At 46.4% G+C, this 26803-nt stretch overlaps 1 protein-coding gene across 7 annotated transcripts in view; it reads right to left on the bottom strand.

Moving 5' to 3' along the window:
- The window catches only part of arvcfb (ARVCF delta catenin family member b), a 124397-nt gene that overhangs the window by 21112 nt on the left and 76482 nt on the right, over window positions 1-26803 (bottom strand). For 5 of the 7 annotated variants that reach the window (XM_056593354.1, XM_056593355.1, XM_056593352.1 and 2 more), the window contains 5 exons: window positions 18949-19132; window positions 12723-12840; window positions 11915-12086; window positions 10414-10431; window positions 9161-9232 (listed from right to left, as the gene is read on the bottom strand). In XM_056593354.1, coding sequence (XP_056449329.1) covers window positions 9161-9232; window positions 10414-10431; window positions 11915-12086; window positions 12723-12840; window positions 18949-19132 — 564 coding nt within the window. The remainder of the gene's footprint in view (window positions 1-9160; window positions 9233-10413; window positions 10432-11914; window positions 12087-12722; window positions 12841-18948; window positions 19133-26803) is intronic. The other 2 variants (XM_056593353.1, XM_056593358.1) reach the window with 1 other exon arrangement.

The following is a 26803-nucleotide window of genomic DNA, read 5'->3' as shown; positions in this document are numbered from 1 at the left end:
CAGGCATCGCATTTACCGAGGCGACCGGCGGCGCCAGAGTGAGAAGCAGAGGTGCTTTAAAGGCCCCTGTCCCTCTGGAGGAGACAGGGGGAGGGAGGGCGCTGGTGGATCGGACCAGCTGGGATGTCACGCTGCGGGAGCGTGGAGGAGGAGGAGGAGGCCCCCTGTGGAGAGCTCCATTGGTGCTGGAGGAGAACGACAGGCAGCGTGGCGTGTCCTCAAAGATGCCTCACCGCAAGCACGCCTCCGACCGGCGGCGGCGGTTCTGGCTGCGTGAGGCGAGATGAGAACCGGAGTGAGCGCGGGAGTGACGATGAAAGCTTTTGATTGGCCGTGAGATTGGAAGGCTTTTCCCCGCTGCCTGCCTGCCTGAATACCTGTTGTAGGCCGCCTCCTCTTCCTCATCGCTCCTCTTCCTCAGTGACCGGAGGCAGGGATGCGATGTGTGTGTGAGATTATCTGAACCCCCCCCCCCGAGGACAATTTTCTTTTGTATGCTGAGGCAATGCGCACAGACAGATACCCTCACACACAGGTGTTAAAAGATAGGAACATCCAGAAATCCTGCTGCTGTCATGGAGTACGCAGCTGCAGACGCCAGCATGCACCCACACGGACATGGGTCGAAGCCCATTGTGCAGTCAATCACCCCCACGGCCTCCGTGAGACCCCCCGACCCAAATGGGACACCGCGTATAATGATTGCCTCTCTGGGTCATGTATTCTCTCTCTTGCTCCCTCGCTCCCTCCCCCCTTCCCTCTCTCTTTCTCGCACACACACACACACACACACACACACACACACACACACACACACACACACACACACACACACACACACACACACACACACACACACACACACACACACACACCATGATGAACAACATAGCCCCATTTTACAACCCCTCTGGTCAAGGTCACACTGTACTCCCCTGTGTGCATATTTTTGCATGTGTGAAAGAAGGAGGGTTAAGTAAATAAGGGGAAGGGGTCAACACATGTGTTTATGTACATGCTCATTCCATGTATGTGTGCGGTCGATTTACAGACACACACATGCATTCAAGCACCGCAATGTGTACATCATTAGTCTCCTGTTTGTGTAATGAAAGACAGTAGGGAGGCCCTCTTTACCCAGCAGCAAAACAAACACTTTAAATCACTCCAAACCACTCCACATCACGTTGGCTACAAACAGGACTTTGTAAAAGGTGCAAGTAAAACTGTTCCATGCTAACCTTCATATGAATAATATTTCATAATCTTATTGTTTACAGAGAGGCAGGGCCCTCCTGTTGTTGCTTTCCCAACAGTCTCTGTCACTGCACCTCCCACCCGCGCACAAACACACACACACACACACACACACACACACACACACACACAAGAGTCAGACACAATGAATTAGCTTCTAATGCTATTCACGTGCTAACCATGCCCACCCAATGCTCCTGCTGCTACGCTACGCACGACGCCTGAACAACCGCTGGGGTCAAATATATTGCCATCTCAGTAACCATCACTTGCAGTTTTCTTATTGGATGGATGATTGGTGATGTCATTAAAGGATTCAACAAATTATTGCAGAGACCTCAGCCAACATGTGAAATATTTGTATTTCACATGTCCCCCTCCCCCAACCCGCCTAAAGTCAGGCAAGCTATGGCCCAAGCACATGGCCCATTTAACCATGTACCAATTTTATGCTAAGCTGGAAAAATGTCAACTCGTGTCAGTGTTGACTGTGGAAGTCGATAAATAAATATATATTAATATGCACTGCAGCAAGGAGTGCCTTCGGAAAACACTGAAAAGCACAGCGATGCTAAAAATACTCGACAGGCTTTCATGGGGATAGACATTTCCCCTAATACTGCGGAACACCACATGTAAACACAGTGCAAAAAAAACCTGCACCACTCTCAAACCTTGCAGGTAACCATAAATAAGTTTAATTTACAGACACTAACAATAACCGACACACACACACACACACACACACACACACACACACACACACACACACACACACACACACACACACACACACACACACACACACACACACACACACACACACACACACTCACACACACACACTATGGTAAAAGATTATTTATGAGGACCGGGCGCTTGTATTCCTATAATGAAGCATGCAGTAGCTGGTCCTCATTAGGCCTCCCACTGAAACTGTTTATAGCGCTCACTTGCTGTATCTCATGGCTTCAATACAACAGGATACAAATATAGTACCGAGAAGCGGTACTATAGCCTACAATAAAACAAAACATAACCGCTTATTGTTAACCATGCCATCCTATATACCCTGAGTGCTTGTAGTGTTGCGATCCACTTCCCCAGAGCTCTCCAGGAACACAAGATGGTTAGCGGAGTGGAGGAGGTGACAATTGAGTGCTAACAAATGGCGCTAACGTGATGCTAACACCTCCACCTCAGACCAGGGGTAATTATGCTAATTGACCCCCCCCCCCCCTCGTTGTTTGCGTAAGTGGTGGCCATTGATGCGGCTATAGTTCTGCCTCAATGACGCCAGGGATATAGTTTAGCTAGGCCGGCTCAGAAGAAGCTGAACAATTAAAAGACCTCTGTTTTACCACCGGGTGTGTTTGTTGATTAGAGATTTCAAGACATTTCCAGACATTTCACGATCTACCCTCTTGTGACATCATACGTGGGAGTCACTGCCCAGCTGTTTGATGGATAGATGAGCTTCCCATTTGGTTCAGTCCACTGGGAGTGCTATTAGCTTGATCTATTCATCCTAAATCTGGGTGGATGCTCCCATGAGTGATGTCACTAGAGGCTAGATTGTGAAATGGTTTGTAATGGCTAATCAATGTCACACCTGGTGGGGAAATAGGTGACATTTAAGGCTTGTGGAAGCATTGCTAGATGCTGCTTTCTGTTCAGGCCTGTCAAGGGCAAGGTAAAGTCATAGACAGCGAGCATGGTGCCAGACACAACTCAAGTTTGAGTTCAGAAAAGTTAGGGAGTGTAAGGCCAGAGAAGCCGGTATGCTCGAGGTATTTTGCACAATGTGTGTGTGTGTGTGTGTGTCAATAGAGCCATGTGTGTTTTGACAAACCCATTACGTCTCGTGTTACATACGTGACTGTGTGTGTATGAACAGATGTACGAAGACCAGCGATGCCGTTTGACGTCAAACTGTCTGGTCGCGCACTCATGTGAATTGTGACAGTTGGAGGACAGAAGGAGGAGGAGGAGGAGGAGGGGGGGGGAGGAGGGCGATGAGGAGGAGGTGAAGGGAGAGGTGGAGGAGGAGGAGTAGGAGGGTGGGGAGGTAAAACAGTTTGGTATGAACCAGGGAGTTATATCTGTGTTCCACTCAGAGATCAGGGGGATAGTTGTTCGCGAACGACAACACAGCAGAGAAAACAGACACTCCAACTCAGTGAAGGAGAACTTTCGGTATCTGGGTATGAGGTTTCTATGTTCATCAGAACCAAAGTAAATAGACAAATAAATAAAAAAACAAAATGGTATAGAAACTTGTCTGCAGTTGTGAATTATACGGAAAGTTCTGCTGCTTGCTTGGGGCGCAACGTAGGCGCTCAAGATATAACTTGTCCTGCCTAATTTGTATGGTGCTACCTTTTAAGCCTGACACAGCGCTGCTTTGGCATCCCCAATGCACGTCGCTTTGAGAAATTGATTCCGTTTTTTGGCCGTAGCGTGTCAGGAGTGCGCCGCGCAAACGGATTGCTGTCGGGTGGCTTCTCTCGGCGTAGCATCCAAGGCTAATGTGGTTATCCTGACGGGCATATCAGAAGGGAGCTCAATCCGGGCGCCAATATGAACAGATCAAACTTTGACAAACCTTCAGCTGTCATACATTATTTTGACTTTGCCTTGCGCCTTCAAGACGCAAGGCAAAGTAGTGAAAGTAGTGACGACTCGCACCGTCAAACGTTATGACTCTCTTGACGGTAGACTGCTCAGTGAGTTTTACTCCCAAACGGAAAGGTTATGGTTTCTAACCCAAATATCTCCAGTCTATCCATGGGTAAGATGCATAACCCAATACCTACTAATTAGTGATGTAAAATGGAGCCAGTTAGATTATTAGTGAGAAAATGTGTCGAACATAACATGGTACTCTACTCTATGGTAAGTTCGCCGTAATCGGTAATTTCAAACTGTTTATGACTCAGGAACAATATTAATATGGCTAATCTGAAGAAGATGTTTAAGCTCCGACGTTGAATCAACTTCATTGGTTCACTGCTGCCATGAGACCAGTCCCTTTGCAACTGCTAAATGCCGATATTGTCAAACCATAACTTTTGTTGTGGCCCTACAGCAAGCTGCCAGGAGTTGTTGTCCAGAAACAGTCAATTTCTGCTTTGGCAGTATTTGTTCATTTTGTATGGTTCTCCTGGGCAAACAACTGCCTCGGCCATCTTTGTTTCCGATGTCATCCAAGATGAATGATAGAGAAAATGCCTGGATTGAACATTATTTTTGCAAGTTTTCTTTTTTGTCATATTGCTGCTTCAGTTTAGGAAGGTAACAGTTTGCTTGCTCATACAGTTTCTGACCCTGGGCCACTATACAAAAGGTTGGCCTTGGGACAATAACTATAACAAAATCAGGAAGTGGCACACATACACACACAGTGTTTGTGTGTGTAGGTTTGTGTGTGTACTGCTTTACCCAGCCTGCACTATCGACCCCCTCTCCTTATCTTCTCCTCGTCTGTCCATCCATAGACTTAGGTCTCCTACTAGTTCTCCACCCCTCTCCCCTTGCATCCTCCTTTGCTATGAGGGATTTTGCTACTGTCAAGTGTGCTGGCATATGTAATCTGTGATGCTGTGCCGTATGGCTTAATTGCTCTGTTTATTGTGCCAAGACTAGCCTGTTCATGTGTTTTTTTGTCTTTAATGCCTCTGCCTCCGTCTGTCTCACCTGAAAGTTAGAAAATATAATTACGTATTTTCTTTAATCAGTCAGCTCCCTGTTCCCACAGGAGGTATGTTTTGCCTCTTGCCAGGCATTTTGAAAATAAAGATTTGTTCTTAGGTGACTTGCTTGGTAAAATAAAGGTTGATGATTCTCAAACACAAACACAGCAATTTGTGTTGGAAATCAAGATACCTCAGGCTAAGTCGAATCAGCTCGACATCTGAACCACGTATAAAATTGCAGCCATAATGACTGAATGAAGGTTTGTCTTCCAATGCGGAGACGTTTTTTCAATTTTTGACTCATCTTGTCTGTCGTAGATTAATTCATAACACACTAGCAGAGCCAGAGAGGATTTGAGGCAGGCGATGCTGCATTGTGATAGAGGGAGGAACAAAGAGAGAAGGTGAGAGAGAGGGTGAGATACACACAGAGGGAGGAGATAATAGAGAGAGCGTGATAGAGAGGGACCAGGGCTAGAGACAAAAAGGGAGATGATGAGGGAGACAGCGAAAGAGAACGAGAGTTGGCTAGAGAGAGAGAGGATGAGAGAAGGAGAGAGAGAGAAAGAGAGAGGGACGCGTCAGAGGCATAGGGAGATGAAGACTGCAACAATGTAATTAAGTTTGTTTTGGTGACTTTCCAGATTTCATCTGGTGAGGGAAGGTTTTGGAAGCAAGATCCGGAGGGAGGGGAATGCTTTGAATGCTTAAAGAGGAGAAAAAAAGAGATCTCTACCTTCAAACAAATGTCCCCCTTATTTTCCTTTCATCTCACACATCCTGATGTATTGCTTAATATATTTTTTCGAATTAAACAATTACATAATTGTACAATTAATTAGGTGTTGGTGGTTGTAAGCTTGCCAGCTCCCTTATTAACTCTCCCATTTAACACTCCTTAATTACTTTTTTGTCTTCTTCTCCCCCATTCCCTCATGCTCTGGAGATGAGGGGCTGGGAATGGGGGGATAGGGGTGACCATAACTCTACAGGCAGTTACGTACTACTATTAATGATGCTAGCACTTGGCCTATGTTAGCAACAACACAGTTGAGTAGCCACAAAAGCGACTGGAAGAACAAATATAGCAACGTATAGCTCAATATAACATAGCATTATGTTGCATTACGTAACATAACATAACATTATGTTGCATAAGGTAGCTTTTTGTCGCATAACATTGCTTGAAGCAATAAATAGTTCTGAAGTTGATCTCAAGCCCTGAAGCCATTAGTAACCTTGAGACTACAGCTAACCCCAACCTGATCTTTAATGCATTTTACTGTGTTGACTTTGATCAATTCAGCTGGCAAATGACCTCACATGCAATTGTTAAATTCATCTGATATGTCTACCATCTTATATGGAACAAAGGATCATGAGTCTCATGTATCCTCTGTGGTAGACATTCTTTTTTTATTTCCTCCATCTCAAACACTCACCAGCCCCCCCCCACACACACACACACACACACACACACACACACACACACACACACACACACACACACACACACACACACACACACACACACACACACACACACACACACACACACACACACCAAGATGTGTGCAAACTACAACCAAACAGAGAGATGAATCGATGGCTCCTAGTAGCCCCGTCTGGCCCCCTCCGTGAACTCTCTGTTTGACCACAGATGAGACGACAGATACACTCTTCTAATCGCGACCATCTCACTACAATTGTCAAGTGGAAATGCCTGTACACAAACACCCCACACAAACATTATCATATAATGTACACCTACATTGCTAAACTTCAAAGAGATGTTGTTCCAATAAGGTCCAGAATAATTTATGTTTCTAGGCGCTGAGAGTAAATTCAATCTCATTAGCCGAGCATTATGCAAGGCTGCCTTTGACAGGGCCCTGTGGTTTACAATATTTGTTTTTTAGTAAATAGCACAAGCCTGCAGTGCAAACATGCATTTCTGCCATGCATGGAGCTTTGTCCTGAGAGGATAATTGTGTCGAGGGATGGATTCTTAACACAAAGGAGTTTTATCAAAATCCACCTTCTCTCACCACTGACAAATTAAAGGGAAAAGCCATCTGCACAGTGATACAGGTGCAGTATACTGTTGTACAGTCTGTAACGGGTTTATTGAAAGGCAGTGGATAAATGCAGTGACCTTCAGAACGGCTCTCTAGAAGGGTCTGAAGGATGTTTATGTGTTCCCTCCTTCTTCATTATATATGTCCTAGCTCAATAATAAGAATGATTAAAGAGATGATGCATTAAGCTCTTTCACTGATATCTTAGGTTTTGTTTATCTCGGTTTACACACTTGGAAAATGAGCATTGCATTTGTGCAAAATGTAGTAAATGTGCAAAGCCCCCTTTTCATATTCAAACCTCCCGAAATCAAATCACTTTTAACATTCACGCCACGTTGAGTTGCCGTGGGCAAGAGCGGGGAGCGGGGTGGTGTGGGGGTTCTATGTGTGTGTGTGTGTGTGTGTGTGTGTGTGTGTGTGTGTGACTGTGTGTGTGTCTGGGTGGGGGGGGGGGGGGGGGGGCTGGCGGCAGTGGGCGTTGTTGCAGCACGCTGGTTTTGTTTTCGCAACTGTCACAATGGCTTGTCACAGTTTGTCTTTGGGCAAGACGAGGGGGAAACAAAGGCGCAGGAGGCTGGCAGCGCTCAGAGATGCTCGGGGACGCTCCAAGACGTTTAGAGACACAGAGAGAGAGCGCAGACGAGGCACAAGACACTCCACAGAGGACAGCCATGAACCACGTCTGAAGACAGGGTATACAGGCTTTCTCCCGCCGCAACATCGTCAACCTACAGTCCAGCTCGTTTCGTCTTTATTGTCCGTCTGTTTCTTTTTTTACTCCTGAAATGGCCGCCATGATTCAATGTGTTTCAGAAACTTCTAAATGTGTTATAATGCGAGACCACCTCCTCACATTACAGTGCCCTGCAGGATCTGTGATTGTGGCCAAACAAAGAAGCAATGTTTTCCATTTTCCACTTCACGGTAGATATGAAGTTAGGTTTCTGAATCTGGTATTCTCCTTCACGGCCATCTGTCCACACTACGCTGGCGCTTTCCACCGTTGTAAAGTGAGCATTTTAATAAGTGGATGAACCTGAAACCATCAGCATCCCGTTGCTGCGTGGATTGGCAACTGTTTATTTTTTAAAACCAGTTTAGCAGTCCGCATGTCTGCCGGAGGCAAGTGCATGAGAGAAAGCATGCGCCGAAACCATTTAGTCGTTGTTCCGGTGTTTATAACACGACAGAAAGCACTTGACATACATACTATATATATATATATATATGTCAAGTGTTTTTTGGGGCTTGAAGAATGACAGTTCGCCAGTATAGAAAAACAGATGTACTCTGGGTCTGTTTTTGACAGTGGTAGCTAGCAACAGGACTCAAAGAGGAGGACTAAATATGATCTGTTAGCAGTCTGTCCAGCCCAAGAAAGCCCTCTTCCTCAACAGGCACGTTTTCCCTCTATCTCTCCCCACCATCACCACAATAATGGCTGTGTATCTGCAGCAGCGAAGCGTACCTGCAGGCAAACCGTTGTTCAGAAAGACAGCACATTGTGAATAACAGCAGGAAACAGGACAAATTGTCTCTATTTCTGCAAAAAAAACTAAATTCCCCCTCATAAAGTACAAAGCAGCTATAATTTTCACTGTACAGTAGCTTGTGTTTAGCATCAATTGTTAGCTTTATACTACACCCCAAAAAATTGCTGCGTCAGAGCGGGAATACAATGCTGATGGCTGGTTGTCAAGGCAACACCTCGGTAAACCTCCAGAGTGATGCAAATTAGGTTCGATTTACAACCCCGTTTCCTTCAGAAAACAGGGGCACAAAAGATAGAAGCAGGTAGGTGGGAAGGTGGCTGAATGCAGATCATCTGAGTGCACTGCTCTCCTGCCTTTTACTATTTTTTTACATAATATACCCTCCAGCGAAAAACTGATGGGTTATGATAACTTCCTCCTCTTGCAGGCATGTGTGTTAGTAAGCACACATGTCTGTCTGTGTCTTGGAGTGTGTCTGAAGGATCGCTGATCCTACTATTTTTATCCTTGAATTTAATTTAATAATTGTATATGTTATTTCATATATTTTCCTGTGTGTTTTGTGTGTGCGTGTATGAGTGTGTGCAAGACTGTGTGACGGCATGAAATCAAAGAGACAAAGGCCTAAGCTTACCTTTCGATGGTTCCGTGCGCTTCGGTAAGTCCAACGTGTCGTAGGTCTTGTCTCCGTCTCCGTTTTTCCTGCCTGGGAAGAGGACACAGGGGTGTCAGGGCATAAAGACTCAATACACAGTAGGAGATACACGTTTCCACACACGCAGACAGATAAACACACACAAACAAAGGAAAAGATACAAAAGCTCATGAGCAAAAATACCTACATTCTGTATCTGCCAAACATTCACACATACACAGATATAAACACAGGGGAAACTCAGGGAAACTGGAACAATTCATGGAATTCTAAGTTATAAACAGGTTTGGTGGAGGGGGAAGGAGCAGACAGTGGCTGCTATTTGATTCAAAGATACAGGATGAAGGACACACATGGATATTTTGTGACGATGAAATGACCTATGGAGTGGGAGATGGTGTGGGAAGTAGAACGAGATTGATTCTCCTGACCATGGGTTTAAGTCTTGACTCAGGAGGAGATTTAACACGGTGAGGTTACATTGTGTAACGTAACGCAACATAAACTACTATGACGTAACGTCACATAGCCTAAAATAACGTGGCCTTTCGTTATACAACATAACGTGTTGATATTTTCTAGGATGATGTTGATCATGATATCGTGATATACAGCTATCATCTAGGATGAAGGTTATCTTGATATTGTGATATACAGATATCATCTAGGATGATGGTTAATATGATATTTGGATACACATATATTATCTAGCATGAAGGTTATCATGATATCCTGACACACAGATATCATCTAGCATGATGGTTTATATGATATTGTGATACACAGATATCATCTAGGGTTATGTTTATCATGATATTGGGATATACAGATATCATATAGCATAAAGGTTATCATGATGTTGTGATATACAGATATCATCTAACATGATGGTAAATATGATATTGTGGGATAGGCTTTCCATGGCTAGTCCCAATGGTGAAGTCAGGGTTAAGGAATGGTAAAGTAATGGTAAAGTAACAGAATGATTGCAGCAGTTGCTCTTAGCCCCTGCTATGTAGACACACTGCGCCATCATACCAGAAGACCCTGAGACCGTGCCCCCTGATGACAGAAGGAGGAGCAGGAGGAGGAGATACAGAAGCAGGTCAGAATGGGGAGGAGGAGTAAGCCTGGGTGAGAGATGGGATGGATGGGGGAGGGGGGGGGGGGGGGAGGAGCTGCATGAAGTGAGAGACAGATGGGAGGAGAGCGAGGGAGAGAAGGACACTCACCTTGATTAAACCATTCCTCTACGGTTAGCCAAGGAAGCAGCAGCGAGGCCAACAAAAAAGAAAAGAAAGGGCACATAAAGAGAGAAACGGGGAGGGAGGGAAGGAGGAGAACGGTGAGAAGGTGCGTGGGCACGTGCATGTCTGCGCTGTGGATTAAAAAGCTAACCGTGTTATACATTGTGAAAGTTGTTTAACAAGATAATAAAAACCGAAGAGCGAAACCTCACGCACACGTCACTGGGCCAAGGAGCAAATATTTAATTCAGCGGGAGCAGAAGGTGAGAAAACATAGTTAAAGATAGATGGAAAAGCAGAGTAACGCAGTCAGGCGTGTAGGGAAGAAGACGAGGAACAATAAAGAGAAATCGACATACTGCGTATCAAGAAACAAAGGGAAGAGAGGAGAAAGACTGAAAAGTAGAAATGCATCAAAAGGAAAACATAGAATTCTCACGCCAGCTAAAACGAGCCAATGGAGTGTGGGCATGCATTATGCTAACTTCTAATGGAGCACATTCATTTAACAAAAAGTGCTTGTGCCTACAGCTTTTGCCCCTTGGCTTAAAACCTATAATAGCCTATTCCTCGTAAGCCATGACTGAAAAGCACTGCAGAAACTATTACTTCCCTTCCCACGTCTTTTGACTCTCGATCTGTCTCTCGCTCTCTTTTTTTGAGCACACATTTTCAGGTTCTATTAGCTAAGAAACATCGCATTAACATGGTCTATAAAAGCGCTCGTGTGGCTAATTGCTTCCTTATAAATGCGATACACACATCTATCTCTGCTACGCCTTGACCGCCTCCCAGACCTACGGACTTCCCCGCTGGTTCTGCAAAGGGTCAGGGGTCACAGGCTTGTTTGTCACGGCTCATTGGCTGACTGATAAATCGCTGCTATTATTGTCACGCAGAAGGATGATAACAGGGCGGGTCGTTTAGCTAATGGCCTCGCGGAACGCAGATAATAATGTTGTACACGCACATGCGCGCACGGGCAAGCACACACAAACACAGGCAGACGCACACGCACACAGTCTCTGAGTCTTGGGGTGTTTTTTGGTGCCTAGACTAGGCTAGTTTTAAGTTTGCTGGGGGGGTTGATTTAAGGTTGAGTGCCATGAGAGGGAGGGGTTTTGGGAGCGTCGTAAGTACAATTATTGATAATAAAAAGAGGAACGGGGCTGGCCAGCAATTTTAGGGAGTGATTCTATTGTTCACATTATTGAACTGACAATTATGAGCTAGTTGAAATGTTATTCACCCCTTATCAGGAGTCAGGCAGTTTTAAGTAGCCTTTGATGTACTAGCTTGAGAGAGATATCTCTCTTTTAAAGTATACTTTTTCATAGGCCTATATACATATATATATATATATATATATTATATATATATATATATGGGAGGCAGGATAGTGTACTTGTGATAAAAATAAATAAATAAACATATTTAAATATCAATATATATATCTGGGGGTCCTCCCCCGTGTTCCTCTCCTCACCTTTGGCCTTCTTGCCCCCGAAGCAGCCTGCGTCGTCCTTCTTCTTGCGCTGCGTCGCGGCCGACCCCGGGGCCTGGGGGGCCGAGGGGTCCAGGAAGCGCTCGGCCCCGGGGACCTCCTTGTGGACGTGGTAGGACAGGTTCCTCATGATGCACACGCAGTTCTCCACCGACTGGAGGGGACAGAGGGCGTGGGAGGGGGGCCGGCAGAAGACAGGCTGGATTCAGGACTGGGATTTCATACACCGGGCCGATGCTGGCTCGGTGACGAAGGGGGTTTGACCTGACGGATGAACACTGCAGGAAGGTATTCTGACGTTTTACCTTTTGTAGATATACTGTATGGTGAGAGATGTATGGCCACATGTATGGCATCGTCGGAATAATTTGTAACATACACCCAAAATAATTCTGAGGAATCGACCTAACTGAATCCAAATATAAAGAACCGATTGCATACTACTTTATAGTTGGAGCTGGGGAGATGGCTGGGGCATCGACCACTCACAGACCAGGTAAGAGCGATATCATGGGCTATATGTTGAGAAAAACAATTGAGCTGAGCGTTTTCCATTAGGGAACACTCACGGGGAAATAGGAGTTTCATCACAAACTCATTCCAGGCAAATGGAAATGAAAAATAAATAACTAAAACAATTTAGAAGCCCCTAACACTGCTTGATGACACATCATTACCCACCACTATTGTTACAAATCGGACTGCTCTCTATTAACTGTGTATTCCGACATAAAAAGCACTTGGTCCTTGGCATTAACTCTGCCAGGGTGAAAGGTTCAGTAAAAGATACCTTGTTGTCCATGTCCTTCTTGCCGACAGCTGATTGGAGGGCATGGAGCAGGGCGTCGACCAATCCCTCGCACTCCCTCAGTCTGCGCCGCGCCTCCGCCCCGTCCGAACTCACGTTCCTGGAGACACACACACACACACACACACACACACACACACACACACACACACACACACACACACACACACACACACACACACACACACACACACACACACACACACACACGCACACACATTTGTCAGTGTATTTAAGGCAGACTATGCTCAGCCGGAGGCCCTGAGGAGTGCGAGGGCGGCTATATACGCAGGATCAACATAAGGGGTGGGCGATGGCCTGGGCCCAGTAGAAAGTAGGGTGACCAGGTGTTCTGCCTTATGCCGGACTGCACATCATTTTTATCCCTTGTCCCACATCCCATATATTCAGACGATGTCCCACATTTTGATTGGCTCTAGTTTTCTAAAGTCAAACCCCTGCACAACGGACGCATATACAATCAGGCTTTGAGAAAACGTGGTCACAATAGCGACTACATCACTGTTATCTATGTATAAACGCCATTGTACTGTACTATTTACTGTACTATTTAGTCTTATTAAGCCTGATGATGTAATGATGAATAGCTGTTCCAGAGGTGATGTGATTGTTTGTCCTTTTTTGCATGTTAATGTAAGAAAGCTAATGTTTATATTCTAATAAAGGTTAGACGGCTTGCTTTAGTTACTAAAAACTTAATGATTTATAAACTTGGCTTTCGTGGTTCAGTTGTGCATTAATGAACCTGCATGTCACTTTTAAAGAGTCTACTTCATTTATCGTCAAACCTTTTTAACTAACTTCTTAACGATTTGATTAATCATTTAAATGAGCGCTAAATCTTTTAATTCACGATAAATATCCTAATGGGAGGGGATGGTATGTGGCAGGATTTGGCAGGGATGTCACATAAATTGGAAGCATCCATAATGATTACAGAATAAAAAAAAAATCTTATAGCCTACACATATCGGAAGAAATGCCTGGTGAATCTACTAAAGAAAAGATATGTGCATACAAATCATAATATTATGACTCACATCCGCCCTTTTAAAGACTAATCTTTTTACGATCCATACCTGCCTTATTTTTATTAAAGGGAATGAATACCATGGTTTGTACTTTTTTTTCGAGCCCCTGGCATTTGGGATTAGCACAGTTAATGTCACAACAAATCCTTGCCATCTTGACGCTTGTCTATCTGTTGTCTATGCTTTCCGCCCCCTGGTTGCGTGCACCTATTTGCTGAGACATTGCCCAGAAACCTGTCTATATAAAAAGATATATATTGGAATTACAAATTCGTTCCTCCGGTGGTCGTTATTTGGCCAAAGCACAAACTGGGTGCCAATGATCAAGTAATGCAAGTCGTTTTACGATCTAACCCTGCAACTCTGAGTGTCTCTGGGCCAGCATGTTTCAGACCAACTGGCCCGTCTCCTATTTTGTCATTTAGCAGACACTTTAATCCAAAGCAATTTACAGCATTTTCTACATGTAATTAAGGAGGCATCTTGCTCAAGGATGCCCAAAGGTAGACTGCAGACATTGTGGTTCAAATATACCAAGAACCTTTACACTATCCTGCTCCAGAATACAAGCACAACTATTTGAAGGAAATAATTAAGAAATGAGTGTAAACTCAATCTATATGATTTCCTTGTCTGCCTTGGTGCTCACCAATAGTTGGTTTACTTGTCTAATACACTGTATGCTGCCTGGGCATAAACCCCAACCTTTGCAGCAAAGAAAGCCCACCGCTGAGTTATCCATGGAATGATGAAAACATTCCACATTCACAAGTAGAAGGGTGGAAAAGGCCTTCTCTGTCGGTAAAGGCTGCAGCCTGGAGCACATACCTTAGAGCCCAGCAGGATATCTGAACGCATCTTACTTCTTAGCACGGTCTGATGATCTGACTCTCTGATGAATGCCTGCACACTCAGTAACAGTAAGACACGTAGAGTTTTTAACTGTCTCATCTATCTGGCTGACTGAGTGGCAGACTGTGTCCGTCTTTCTGTCTGTCTCACTGTCTGTCTGACTTGTGTGAATGGCAGATTGTGAGGTGAGCAGGGCTTCAGAAACAGGCATTAGGGAGAGCCTCGGGAGCCAGCTCCACCAGGGACCTCAGACAAGATGACGTCCACCCCACCGTAATCCCATTAGCCTCTTCCAGCTAGCCTCGCGGACGACAGTCTGCGCTAACCCCCCCAGTAGCACCAACCTCCCTGTGGCGCTTACATCCCTGTAGCTCTAACCTCCATGTAACGCTCACCCCCATGACGGGCAAAGGACAGTCACAGCGCTCTAGAAGTAGAGCAACCACTACATTAACATCCCCCTGCGGCTGTGTGTGATGTTTAACGTCGGGGCAGTGGTAGAAAAATGGATCTGGTATATCGTCGGGGGTTATTGTCCTATAAATAGCCGGGTCGTGCTCCCTTGGTGTCTGAACCGTAATCCTGACAGCTGTGGTACCCCTCTAAGCTCTTACCATTGATCTGAAATAGAGCTCTCGCAAAAGCCACAACCGCACACACACACACGCACACGCACACGCACACACACACACACACACACACACACACACACACACACATGCAACTCCCTTTCCATTCCGACACCTAATTGACCTAACTGGCATGTGTTTGGGGCGTGTGCGCACGTGTGTATGTGTGTTTATTTACGACATCCTTTGCTGGCGGCTGAAGGAGAGGTATGGGAGTCGTTAGGAGCTTTGCGCTAATTAAAACTAATTTGCGGAGGAGAGAGAGGGGGACGGCGGCGGCCATCTGGACACGGACGCTCGCTGTCAGCCATCCTAAACCGCCTCATCCATCTTCGCCGCCCGGGTAAAATGGCTGCCAGCGTCGCCGGAGGAACAGCGGCCTTAGATTTATTTGACGTGCGTTTTGTAGAGAGCGGGCTGACAGACTGCCAGCGCAGTCTTTATTGTCAGCTGTTCCCTTTCTGAAGGTCTCTCCAGCGCACGTGAGCGAGAACGGGGAGGAGCAGGCGAGCAACGGGAGGAGGGGAAAGGGGGAGGGGTTCATGGATGGTTTGTCTGTGCGTTGGGGGGTCTTTGTAAAGGATGGTGATGCCGTCTCCAGATGCCAAATCGAATGTTACTCTGTTAGGCTCCAAGACACCACGGCTGGACTCAAGGTCGACTAACTAACCCTTCAAATACCATGAATTTCATCAAAGCAAACACAAGCAAAATTGAGGTGAATAAAATATTAATACAATACATAGTCAGGTATCTAAACATTCTTGGGTTGGGAAAGAGTGTACCAGAGACCGACAACTGTCCATAAATAGGACGCCATACTAACCACAGATGTCCTCCCACTTTTAGGTTTTGTCCCGTTCCATGGCTATTGTTGGTTCTCTCGTTCATGAACTCACGGAGGAAGACAATGCAGCAGACAATAGAGTCGCCCGGTCCCTACAGGGAGGGGTTGGGGGGGGGGGGGAGTGACAGAGACTGATGGCGGGGGCTGATGGAGACGGATCGAGTGGTGGGGGGTGACCTCTGCAGCGACCCTCCGCCTGCCTCGTAGAGAGGGTCAGGGTCAACGCTGATTACAGGGCCATATGTGAACCATCCGTGTGTCGCATGCCCGCCACTGAAGCTATGCCCTTCACGCAGTGGGACAAGACAAACACACGCCACCCAAGATCTCCCGAAGAAAGCTTACAACGTAAATGTGAAACTTCCCCTGTTTGATTTGATTGTTTTTTTTCGTCCGTACACACTGCAACGGCTGTGCACATGACACAACACGGCCAACGGGGCAGTGGTCATTACACAGGAAGTATATTTAGGAAGTTCAAACACACATAGGCACACTGTCGGTCGGACACAAGGAAAGACAAGCAAACAAGCAAGTGGGTGATGTGTGTCCAGGTGTCCTCGAATGCCATGGATGTGTCCAACCATGTAGATAGACAAGACATACACACACCGGTGATCAAACACACTCGCAGACGTGGAAGAAAGCACTCAGGGCTCCTATGGGCCGACAGCTCCTGGCAACGGATAAACAAGATGACCATAAGTGCCTTTAGTAATGAGCTGGGCCAAGGCTTTATTGAGGTCTGAGACGGCCTCTCGGGCCAAGAGCAAACACAATCTCTCTCGAATCAGCACTTCTACGCCCTGCGTCGGATGCTTTTGCCCCTCTCGCTCTCTCTCTCTCCGTCTCGCTCCCTAGGCAACCGCAAAGGAGCCGGTTTCAGTAACCATGGAGACACACTTCTGGCATTACAGGCAGCGTTGAGGGAGAGGCCAGGAGACCGGCAGGCAGATGAAGAGCTTTGATACGAGGCATTAGCCGCCATGGTGTTGCTGTCTACGCTGCCGAGATGGAAAACAAAAACAAAAACTCACACACACACACACGCACGCACGCACACACAGTCATGTCCCACACGCGTCAGCACACACACACTAGATCTCGTGCAACCACCTAGCCGTGTACTGTCCTTGCTAAGTCCTCCATTAGACAGTGTGAAGGCAACACGGGGGCAGGATGTAATTCCCGTAATGGGAGCCGGTGGGGGTCAAATTGAAGTCAATGCGAGACAAGTGAATCAAACTATGACTATCTAAGGTTACTGTCACATTGGGATCTAATAGTCAGGGAACACAGTGCAAGAGAGGGAGAGAGGGAGAGAGGGAGGGGGAGAGAGGGAGAGGGAGAGAGGGAGGGGGAGAGAGAGAGAGAGAGAGAGAGAGAGAGAGAGAGAGAGAGAGAGAGAGAGACAGAGAGAGAGAGAGAGAGAGAGAGAGAGAGAGAGAGAGAGAGAGAGAGAGAGAGAGAGAGAGAGAGAGAGAGAGAGAGAGACAGAGAGAGAGACAGAGAGAGAGAGAGACAGAGAGAGGGGGGAGAGAGAGAGGAAGAGACAAGGCGGGGAAGGGGAGGAGAGACAGCTCCTGAAGAGGCTGAAGAGACTAAACCATCAAAATGAATCCATCAAAATATATTTTTATATCAATGCTCATTATGTGATAGCCACCACACAGTAATTATTATAATTCACACCCTCGCACAGGAAACTCTCCGAGTATAGAAATGAAATCAGATGAGAATCATTTCAAACACAAAAACAACCCACTGTCACCCACAGTACAGAAGGCTTGGGTAGAACGAGTGTGTTTCGGTGCAGTGGTCTGCTGCCAGCTTACTGGCTCAGGCTAGACAATAGAGGCTGCTCTTTGTTTACTCCACCATTACTCTGACAACTAGTAGCTCCTCTGTGTCTACTTTTTGCGAGTGTGTATGTGCTATTCTTGTGTTGAGTGTGTCTCTGCTGTGTGTATGGATTGGTTTATGGCCTGTGTGTGTGTGTATGTGTGTGTGTCTATGTGCCTGCATGTATGTGCCTGCATGTGTGCCTGCATGTGTGCCTGCGCGTGTGTGTGTGTGTGTGTGTGTGTGTGTGTGTGTGTGTGTGTGTGTGTGTGTGTGTGTGTGTGTGTGTGTGTGTGTGTGTGTGTGTGTGTGCATGCATGCGTTCATGTATGTGTGTTTAAGCCAACACTCAGGTTATTATAGCTGTCTACCATCCCCAGGGATTAAACAACACCTCTCTCTTTTTTCTACACACGCGGTTCACCGGAGGTCAACCGAATGGATGTGGCTGTCAGGCTTAAACAGCGAGTCGAGCTGACTGGAGCCGCGGTTAAACAACACGTCGGGTTACTGGTCCCAGAGAATGCGAGCCAATTTAAAATTCTCCGCAGTCCTCTCTCCGGCGGACGTCAGAACAAAGCAGCGGGCTTTTTTTCCGTCCCGTCATGGCTAATGCCTTTCCCCGATTCTTTTGCGTGTAACTGGTTAGGGAGGTTAGGGTGTTTGATTCCCAGCTTAAGTTTCTGGGTTTGAACCGCAATGTCAACAGTGGGTTACTTAATGGGATTAATGTGGCCAAGAAATCACTGCAAATAGCTAGAGATGAAAGCGATGCAATAGTGAACAGTGATGGCTTAAAGACGCAGTGTGTAGGATTTAGCGCCATCTAGCGGTGACGTCTCATTCATTTCATCCCTCTCCTCCTTTAATGCGCAAAACAGTTTATCGAGACCCTTATTAAAATCATTACTGGTCAGCATGGACTAGATACATCCGGGTCATTTGAAGCGACGGGCTAGTGTCCTAGTTGGAACAGGGTGGGCTACCTTAGGCACCCGGAGGTGTTCTTGAAGACGGTGGTCCACTCGGCGTCCCGGGGCTTAGAGTCCTCGTTGGGCTCGTGCTCCCAGCCCGAGTGGGGGATGATGACCTCGTTGGTCATGGTCTGGAGGCCGTGGTTGATGATCACCATCTTCAGGGGCTCATAGGAGGACAGGTTCCACAGAGTTCCTGGGTGGTCAGGGGAGAGAGAGAGAGAGCGAGAGAGAGGGAGAGAGAGAGAGAGAGGTTGAGATCAAAGCGTCATGAATCGTTTTGTGAGCGATAGCTAGGTTTGACTCCAAGCCGACAGCTTCTGGGTTTGAACCCCGATCCCCCAAACCTGACCTGTGAGAAAGATAATCAACCCCTAACAGCTCCTTTTACGGAAAACCTATGTCTGAATTCCCGCTTTGGATAAAAACATCGAGTAAATGACTAAATGTAAATGTATTATACTGACTCTTCAATCTCACCACCCCTAAGAGAAGAAAAGGGCTAATTATCAACCTTTCTTTTATCTGTTGCGTAACTTCGCTGATGCATTGTAGAGTGGATTTAACTGCTAATGACGATTCTACTTCTTGTTCAGCGCTGTGAAAAGATGTATATATTAGGTCACAGAATATAAAGGCTTTCATGCCGTTTCTCTGTGCATATAAAGGTTATACAAAGTATTATTATGAGGTACTAATCATTTGATGTGAGTCAAATGTTGACGTGAATGCATAAAATGAGATGAGAGAGTGATACAGAGAGAGAGAGAGAGAGAGAGAGAGAGAGAGAGAGAGAGAGAGAGAGAGAGAGAGAGAGAGAGAGAGAGAGAGAGAGAGAGAGAGAGAGAGAGGCACGGGTGTGCAATAAAGTGAGAGAGTATAGATGGAGAAAAAGAGAAAGGCACAGAGAGAGGTATATAACAGAGATAGAAAATAGAGGGGAAGATACAAATACACAGAGAGAATGAGAGAGAATTAGTAATCAGTGTGGGAGGGAGAGCTCCTGTGGGAGAGCGGGATAAAGGATGAGAGCAGACCCGAAGAGCGACGTCGGGGTGTAGGATAACAGGAGATCAATCGCAGGAGGGAGGAGAGCAATGACAGACTAATGGCAGAGAGGACACAGGAACTGGTTAGAGGAGGAGAGCCTGAAGAGAGAGACATGGCTGGCGAAAGGGGGAGGAGGAGGAGAGGGAATGGAGGAAGAGGGAGGATGACAGCAGTCGGGAAACCGTAACGCATAATCACAGTGTTTCTGTGATCAGACTTACGCACGCATGCACGCGCACACACACACACACACACACACACACACACACACACACACACACACACACACACACACACACACACACACACACACACACACACACACACACACACACACACACACACACAGACAGACCCAGGTACAAACATACACACACGCTCTCATACACGTACACATACTTAATCCGCAGACAGGTTGCTTTCTGAGAGCTCAAATCCTTTCAAACAGACAGTATTTACGACGTTTTCAATTTATTCTCTCTTCTAACAGTTTTTTTCAAAGAACTTTAATAAGTTCACATTCTGGAGGATGTCTCCTTATTAGTAAAGTAAAGTTCCACAAGACAAGATTTTGCAATTAAACGAAAAAGTGAGGGCAGACTAATGGAAAAACTGTCTGATACACTCCTCATTCATCTAACATGCATGAGGCATAAACACAAACACACATACACACCACATAAACACAGTAGTGCGTACATCCATAGCAATACACATCATTTATACAGTGTAAACATGTAACAACATGCAGACTGGCACACACACTCCCAGACATAAACACATAAAGACCGATAGCTAAACAGCAGCGACTGGGCGAAGGAGAAACTGTCATAAATATCCAGCTCAGTTTTCCTAAAGTGCCTTTTCCAGACAGCTCAGTGTTTCCTCTGCTAGAAATTATGCACACAAAAAAACGTGGCTCCTGTCCCTGAGCTAAAAATAGATCTACTCCCCTCTTGGCGTTGAATGGTGTTGTCTGGAGACTCCAGTAGTACCTTCCATCCTCGAGGAATTAGAAGGAAAGGGAAACTGGGAGGAGGGGACAGTTTGCTGATGAGGCAGCGATTCATTTGGTGCAGATTTCATGGCCTAGATAGGTGTCCGGTTCAGCTAGTAAAACGTCTCGACTCTCGCATCGTGCGGGAGTGGATGTCGGCGACAACCACCCTCTGCTCAATAAAAATAACCACAGGGCTTCACTTCCTGTGGCTTCTGAAGCTGCCTGCTCTCTTCTGGCGGAGAGCAGGCGAGAGGCCATTACTCATGTAGTCTATGTGCTAATGTGGCGTGGAGTTAACTGCCTCCTCGCCGCTGTGTGTGTGTGTGGGTGTTTGTGTGTGCGCGCACGCGTGTGTGTTTGTGTTGTTGTGCAATGTGCATGTGTGCTCCTGTGTGTGCTTGAGTGTGTTTGATTGCTAGCTCTCACACTTGAACATATGCGCATGGACAGTGAGCGATGGGACTGAAGGAGCTCAGAAATAGAACGAGAGAGAGAGAGCGAGAGAGAGAGAGAGGAGAGGGGCAGACGGTATAATAGGGAGAGAGGAATACAAAAATAACGAAAACAGCTACAGATGCAGCATGATTCGGACAAGGAGGCATCCTGGCTAGAGGCTGATGGCAGAATGGACGATGGCAGCGGGCTGAGGCCAACGCAAGCAATACTGAACTGTTGATAACAACCCCCCCCCCGCAACCACGATGCTATTAGCATCAGTCCATTAAGCCTGACAAGCTGCCGTCACCACACACTCAACAAGCTAGCTGCTACCACGTGGCTAGGGGGAAGAGAAGCTCAGCTGGGACTAGGGCGTTACATTAGCTTGATAACTAGCGGCCTAGGATGGCTCCAGCAGAAGGACAATTAGGAGCTCACTAGCAATGGGGATCGATGTCATGTTTAGGCCGGCTTGAGGCAGAGCTAAAAAGCTATCCAGCCTCTAGTGTTTGAGGAATAGCATAATGAGGAGTTTCTGTTTGCCTAGGCGCTCTTCTATAGGCCCTACTGCTCACCCTCGAACCACTGAAGCACAGCGATACCAATTAACAATGTGTGTTTTATTACTTGTTTAACAGTCAAACAGAGGGGTCAAAAGGCTATGTTGGAACAAAACCTTGTAGTTTACAGCAGGATAAATATGCTATAATTTATGTTTGTAAACATCGTTAAAAATAAAGATACGTAATAATTAACATGCAAAACAACATCCATAAGGTATATATTATATGGGGAAAGTCTATAGTAATTACATGACAGAAAGCCATACACTGCCCTGTGGTTTGTTCCGTGGGCTATACGGGGCGCAGAGAGGACCAGCCCAGGTCCACAGAATCAGTCAGAAGGCCCCAGGGGGTGTCAGATTACCAGGAAGAAAGATAGGGAGTCGGGGGGGGGGGGGGGGGGGGGGGGGGGGGGTTGCGCCTCGAAGGGGTAGGTGAGTGGGAGGGGGCCTGTCACTGTGGGAGAGCGATCCATCTCGTGTGACAGCTCTAGTGTCTTCAGACAGAGTTACCACAACACAGAATGTGTAAAGCACCCGCGAGGAAGTCTCCATCACGCACACAGCGATCCCGCCGGAGGATTTCCTCGGACTATTGGATTCAGCGCGGCCACCTTCCCAAAAGTCCTCTATAAACCGCTTTTTGAAAAGGTTAAGGTCCAGCATAAATGTATATATTTCAGCATGGTCACGCAGGGAAAAAAGGAAGGTCGCAAAGCCACCGAGCCCTCTATTCCGGGCTCACACTGTCGCGGGCACACAGACTAAAAGTTTGTAAAACAAAATCACTAAGCTCTTGCTTTGGTGGGCGTCATCCATCATGGGGACGGAGAAGGGCGCAGTACTTTATCCTGATACAAATTTAAGAAGCAGCGTGCATGAATCCCATTCAGGAGGGATTTGGAGGGGGGGTGATGGTGGTGGACTCGGGGACCAGGGGAGAGTCTCCACTCCCCAGCCGCCCATCTCTCTGCATGCAAGCAGAACTGATTTCAATATAAAGGTCTATATATATACAGTATATACATGTATTCAAGTTGAACTCGTTTCCGACAATAAGTTGCACTCTTTTTTCTTTTCGAACCAGGCTGAAGAAGGAACCGAAAACAACTTCATTTTTGGACTAAAGACTTTTCTACAGGCGCTCCTGTTAGACTGGGCGGCGATACTCTGCGTTCGGACCCCTTCTGGAAAACATTTGCATATTCATATCAGGGTTCCTCTTCCTCCTCCTATTGCATGTTAATCACACCGTGCTTAGGAGCTCTGGTGGCCCATGAGAGGTACAGGGTTTCCTGGGGTCGGATGAAAGGGGGGGGGGGTTGTTGGTAGGGATGGTGGAGCATTTAAGGGGGGTCGGGAGGGGTCGGGCTGCATGCAGGGCTTTGCGTAATTGAATTTACCGGTGCACTGCTGCCAGACACATTGCCATAGTCTTAACAGGGCTATTCACTTAGCTCTGCCCATTACTGCTGCCCGCCTCCTCCTCCTTCAGCTCCATCCCTCCCTCCAACCCCCCACCCCCCCTCCCCCCTCCATCCATCAAAACCCCCGGCCGGAACGAGGGAAGCAGGGAAGGGCAAATTAGTGCAGGAGCACAAGAGAGAGAGAGAAAGAGGGATTCAGGGGACAAGGAGTGAGGTATGGAGGGAGAGAACCGGTCAGGGGGGAAGAAACAGAGAAAGAGAGAGAGAGAGAGAGAGAGAGAGAGAGAGAGAGAGAGAGAGAGAGAGAGAGAGAGAGAGAGAGAGAGAGAGAGAGAGACAGAAAAGAGAGAGGAGGTCATTGGTCTAACACAGTGGAGGAGAATGGCTAACTGAGTAAGCTCTATCCGGAACACTGTACTAAACAACAACAAAACCACACGGTAGTAAACCACAACGGCACACTAGCACACATCCACTACACAAGGTAGAAAAGAACAGCACATTGTAGTAAACATCCTCTACACACTTTGAACATTAAATGCACGCAATAGTAAATTACAACTACACGCACTGGTAAACAAATACACACTTAAGTAAACAAGAACCACACACTGTAGTAAACAAGAACCACACACTGAACTAAAGAAGAACCACACACTGTGAACAGCCCCCAAGACATGGCTGTTTGGAGAACAGACTTCATGATGCTCTTGTCTTTGTGTGTTTGTGTGTGTGTTTGTGTGTCAGTGTAAATCAGCAGCCAGAACCAACAGGAGGTCTTGTTAGTGCAGCGGAAGAGGAAGCTGTTAATGAAATAAGGTGTTTATGTGTGTGGGTTGGGTACAGTGTGCTTGTGCATGTGGATATGGTAGAAAGTCAGCGGACACACACACACCCACGCACGGAAGCACGCACGCAGGCAGGCAGGCAGGCAGGCAGGCATAAACTCACACACACACACACACACACACACACACACACACACGCACACACACACACACACACACACACACACACACACACACACACACACACACACACACACACACACACACACACACACACACACAGATCAACTCCAGTCACAGCTTCGACACCTCTGTATAGTTTGTGGAGTGGTCAATGGGGTGGTGCTGACTCTGTCTGGTACTCCTCAAGTACTGTGGCTCGTGTTAAAGGAGCTCCTGGTACATGTTCAAAGCCGACCACCAAGCAGACATGGCTATGATGACGACCATGATGGCTACTCTGCACTCCAGTTGCAGAGCTGACCAGTTTTGTATTTCAGAAGCTTGGTCGTGAGGCACTTGAATCTGTGCATGCTTGTTCTCAGCCTCACTTGTCAGTCGCTTTGGATAAAAGCAGCTGCTGAATGACTAGATGTCCTTTAGAGAGTATGCCAGATGTAGAGTAACTGAGGAGCAAAGTCAATTTACTACGTGCACATGGACAGACCAAGAGTCCGTGTCCCAGGCTCCAATGTGATGAGTGTGGGGGGGCATGACGGGGGGGGGGGGGGGTGACACCCAGCCACGGTTAAGGTCCCAGGACAACACAACCTCTCTTCTAATACCTGACTTTTCGATAACGCTCATAATATAATTTGCTATAGAGGATTAAAATGCACAGGTAGCAGGCAGACACACACAGACACACACATGCACACACATGCAAACACACACTAGTGCCAGTCTGTGCTCGCGAAACAGGAAGTGCTGGAGGGCCCAATGGGCTGGAGCGTCACCAGGAAGGGAAAATATAATTATTATGAAGAGAACATCTACTCTCGAAATAGCAACTAGCTCTGACTGCCTGCATGTTTATCAGGGTTCTGTGGGCCTGCCTCAGTGCATACCTGTCTGCCTTTCTGTCTGCACGGGCAAACGTCAGCCCTGTCTGTCAGCCTCAATATTAAGTAATTACTAAGCGCTGGATTTTTAGAGGATGGTGACAGACTCAAAAAACATGTGGACAAGAAAAAATCTGGCTCTATATTTAAACCCCCTACGCAATTATATTTAAAGAGCCAGTGAACCCAAAACCGTTTTTTTGTTTTAAACTTTTATGTCTTACATGATCGCCAACGTAGTAATCTACGCCATTTTTAACACTGTGACTGAAATAATTCTCCAATGTCGGAAAAAGGGTGTAAAATCCGGTTTAGGGCATGCTCCCCAAGTACACACATTGTGTTGAATCTCATAGTATTGGAAATCCAGCTGAAACAGTAGGTTCACTGGCCCTTTAAAGGTAGAAGACGGAAAGAAAGTGTGACAGGGGGTGAGAGCTGAGCTACTGACTTAGAGAGAGAGAGAGAGAGAGAGAGAGAGAGAGAGAGAGAGAGAGAGAGAGAGAGAGAGAGAGAGAGAGTGAGAGAGAGAGAGAGAGAGAGAGAGAGAGAGAGAGAGAGAGAGAGAGAAATAAGGAGAGAGAACAATTAGTTGTGAGAGAGAGAGGGGAGGGGGGAGAGAGAAAAAGAAAGAAGGGGAGAGAGAACAATTACGTGTTAGAGAGTGAGAGAGAGTGAGCGAGAGCGAGAGCGAGAGCGAGAGAGAGAGAGAGAGAGAGAGAGAGAGAGAGAGAGCGAGAGACAAAGATATAAATAGATACTTAACAAAATTAAGGAAGGAATAAGTGGTGGGAAAAGCACAGTCATGAGAATAAGGAAAGCGCAATAATGAAAAAGAAAGAGTGATGTTGGAAAGTGAGAGTCAGAAGGAGGGGAGGAGAAGAGGAGGAGACGAGGTGGCGCGGAGGGGCTGGTTCTGGTGCAGGGTTATTTTTAGCTGCGTTCGGAAGCAACGCGGTTCTGTAAAGGCAATCATCTGTGCTATAGTAGAGCCATTGCTCATATACACACGCAAGCGCACACACACACACACACACACACACACACACACACACACACACACACACACACACACACCTGTATGCGCACAACACATCATAATACAATAGGCCAGTGATAAATTAACTTTTATCACTGGAAACACAAAACTTTGTTGGAATGTGCATGTTTTACATTGAACAACTCTATTTCTTGTAGCTCTCCTTAGGGGGCCAGACTACATGCTTATGGAGTTTACCTCGCAAAGCCATAAAGTGCAAGCCATAAAAGTTTCATTCCCTGTAAAAAAGCTTCAGTTTAATATGGCTGTGTTCAAAACAAAGCTCCTTTTCTTCCGAGGAGTGTGTGAAAACTTCAGAAAACCCTTCAGAACACACAATGATGAATAGCCAAAAACAACACTTTAACCATTCCCCAAAGTAGTTCTTACAAACGTCTCTTTGTGCTTTTCGGCCCAAACCGGGCTTACTGCGTCGAAAATGAAAACATATCTCTCTAAACCTATGAATAAATCATACACGATATATAGAAAAAGAATCAGA

The sequence above is a fragment of the Gadus chalcogrammus genome, chromosome 6 (genome assembly GCF_026213295.1).
Source record: "Gadus chalcogrammus isolate NIFS_2021 chromosome 6, NIFS_Gcha_1.0, whole genome shotgun sequence".
Classification (NCBI taxonomy): Eukaryota; Metazoa; Chordata; class Actinopteri; order Gadiformes; family Gadidae; genus Gadus; species Gadus chalcogrammus.
The sequence above is the reverse complement of the archived record's forward strand: the minus strand, read 5'-3'. Positions and strand labels throughout refer to the sequence as shown.